The sequence below is a fragment of the Mus caroli genome, chromosome 5 (assembly GCF_900094665.2).
Source record: "Mus caroli chromosome 5, CAROLI_EIJ_v1.1, whole genome shotgun sequence".
In the NCBI taxonomy this organism is placed as follows: Eukaryota; Metazoa; Chordata; class Mammalia; order Rodentia; family Muridae; genus Mus; species Mus caroli.
Window position 1 is genome coordinate 114,707,133 of NC_034574.1, and position 2,438 is coordinate 114,709,570.

The 2,438-nt window shown below is 46.3% G+C and overlaps 1 protein-coding gene across 2 annotated transcripts in view; it reads left to right on the plus strand.

The window, feature by feature from the left end:
* The window catches only part of Brap (BRCA1 associated protein), a 27,846-nt gene that overhangs the window by 18,143 nt on the left and 7,265 nt on the right, over window positions 1–2,438 (plus strand). For both annotated transcript variants that reach the window (XM_021162535.2, XM_021162536.2), the window contains exons 7-9: window positions 1,059–1,134; window positions 1,505–1,643; window positions 2,078–2,187. In XM_021162535.2, coding sequence (XP_021018194.1) covers window positions 1,059–1,134; window positions 1,505–1,643; window positions 2,078–2,187 — 325 coding nt within the window. The remainder of the gene's footprint in view (window positions 1–1,058; window positions 1,135–1,504; window positions 1,644–2,077; window positions 2,188–2,438) is intronic.

A 2,438-nucleotide genomic window follows, 5' to 3' on the forward strand; every position in this document is an offset into this window, starting at 1 on the left:
CTAAGGAGAGGCAGGGGCATTGGAGCTTCCTTCTTGCCTCTGCCTACTCTTGCCTTCTCCTTGCTCTTCATGACCGAGCAAAGATGGAATGGGTGCTTGATACACCTTGAACTTCCTCACTTGGTGGCACTTCGGTCACTTACAACTGTATCCCACTTCCTGACACGTTGACCCATCCAACAAAATGTGTTAATGACCAATGAATATTAGTTCATTATTTGATTGTCGTGGAAAGGGTTACCCNAGTGGGCATGCTGTCACACCTGTAATGCTAACACTTGGGAGGTGGAGGCAGGAAGATCAGGAGATGAAGGTCATCTGCTCTGAGGGGCAGCGTTTCCTGTGTGTGTCTGGAGAGGAGAGCAGCTCAGCAATTAAGTGCACTGGCTGCTCTTGCAGAAGACCCAGGGTAGGTTCCCAGGACCCACATCGGGCTAGTAACAGGCACTTAGAACTCCAGCTCCAGAGGATCTAACACTTTCTTCTGGCCTTGGTAGGCACACACATACACATGACTATAAGCCTTTTTAAAAAATTTGGCTCAGAGCTGAGCAGTGGTGGCGCACCCCTTTAATCCCAGCACTTGGGAGGCAGAGGCAGGCGGATTTCTGAATTTGAGGCCAGCCTGGTCTACAGAGTGAATTCCAGGACAGCCAGGGCTACACAGAGAAACTCTGTCTCAAAAAACCAAACAAACAAAAAAAAAAAATTTGGCTCAGAACAGGTATGCAGAGGCAGGCAGATCTCTGAGTTGTAGGCCAGCCTAGTCTACATAGCAAGTTCCAGGTCAGTCAAGGTTGTATAGTGAAACCTTGTCTCAAAAAAAGCAATAAAAATTATTGGTTGTGTGTGGTAGTTCACATCTTGAGTCTTAGCACCTGGTTCTCAGTGAGCTTGACATAGTGAGTTCAGGGCAGCTAGGACTATGAAATCCTGCCTCCATCATGTAAATAAATTTGAGAGAAAATAAAGCCAAAGAGTAAGCATAAAGAAGGGAGGTTCAGAGTCCAGCTTTCAACCCCTGTATAACTCCATCTTCATCTTCCTGTCCTGGATAGGTGTCCTGTGTGCCGATACTGTCAAACGCCAGAGCCAGTGGAAGAAAACAAATGTTTTGAGTGTGGTGTCCAGGAAGTAAGTAACTGGGATGTGGGATTCTTTTCTGCCCAGTACAGCTTAGATTCTTTGTGAGATGAATTCTTTTTTGTCTGTAGTCGGGTGTGTGAGTACACAGATTGTTCATGCTTTTATTTGCTATTTATTCTTTTAAAAGACTGAGATGCTCACCAATTAGTCACTTGTGAATCTGTACTTAGGACTCCGCAAAAGCCAGAAAAGGGAAATGGTTGACCAATAATGTTGAAGGTTGACCTGGAAGGTTGGGTCTTAGAACTGTATTATTCGGAAGTCTGTGGAAGAAGTCCCCAAGTCTTCTTTCCAAGTCATATGGGCCAGGTCATGTGCCTCCCTCCCCAGTCTCCAGTTGAGGTCTTCCCCCTTGCAGAACCTCTGGATTTGTTTAATATGCGGCCACATAGGCTGTGGGCGGTACGTGAGTCGGCATGCTTACAAGCACTTTGAGGAGACCCAGCACACATACGCCATGCAGCTCACCAACCATCGAGTCTGGGACTATGCTGGAGGTACGTGCGCAGCTGTTTCCTGATTTAGATTCTTTCCTGTGGAAACCTTTCACTGGTGGTGTGGCAAACTCAAAGGGTGCCATGCCTCTGCCTCAGGATGACCTGAATCAAGAATTATAGAGACAGTTTAGATGTTTGTTCTTGCCCTCTCTCACTCGCTGATGGGCAAATGATTGACCAGTTTCAAAAAAAAAAATCATACATCGGTGCATTTATATTTCTAAAAATGACCAAAATGTGTCATAGTTAAAAGCATGGAGAACTGGCTGGGTGGTGGTGGCTCAAGCCTTTAATCCCAATACTCAGGAGGCAGAGGCAGGAGGACGGATCTCTATGAGTTCCAGGCCATCTTTGTCTACAGAGCAAGTTCCAGGACAGCCTGGTTACACAGAGAAACCCTGTTTTGAAAAAGCACTAACTTCTCCTTTGTTTAGATAACTATGTCCATCGACTGGTTGCAAGCAAGACGGATGGAAAGATTGTTCAGTACGAGTGTGAGGGCGACACCTGTCAGGAAGAGAAGATAGATGCCTTACAGTTAGAGGTGAGATGCTCTTGGCTGTCACTTGTCAACCACTATTGCTGCGTGCGTGTTTCCATTTTCTGGAGAAAGATGCTTTGACCTTTTCATGTTGTCATCTGCCCCATGTCATTGCTGGGAAGAATTTCTAAAATGCTTCCTTTTTGAAAGTCTAAGCTGGGGCTGGTGAGATGGCTCAGTGGGTAAGAGCACCCGACTGCTCTTCCGAAGGTCCAGAGTTCAAATCCCAGCAACCACATGGTGGCTCACAACCA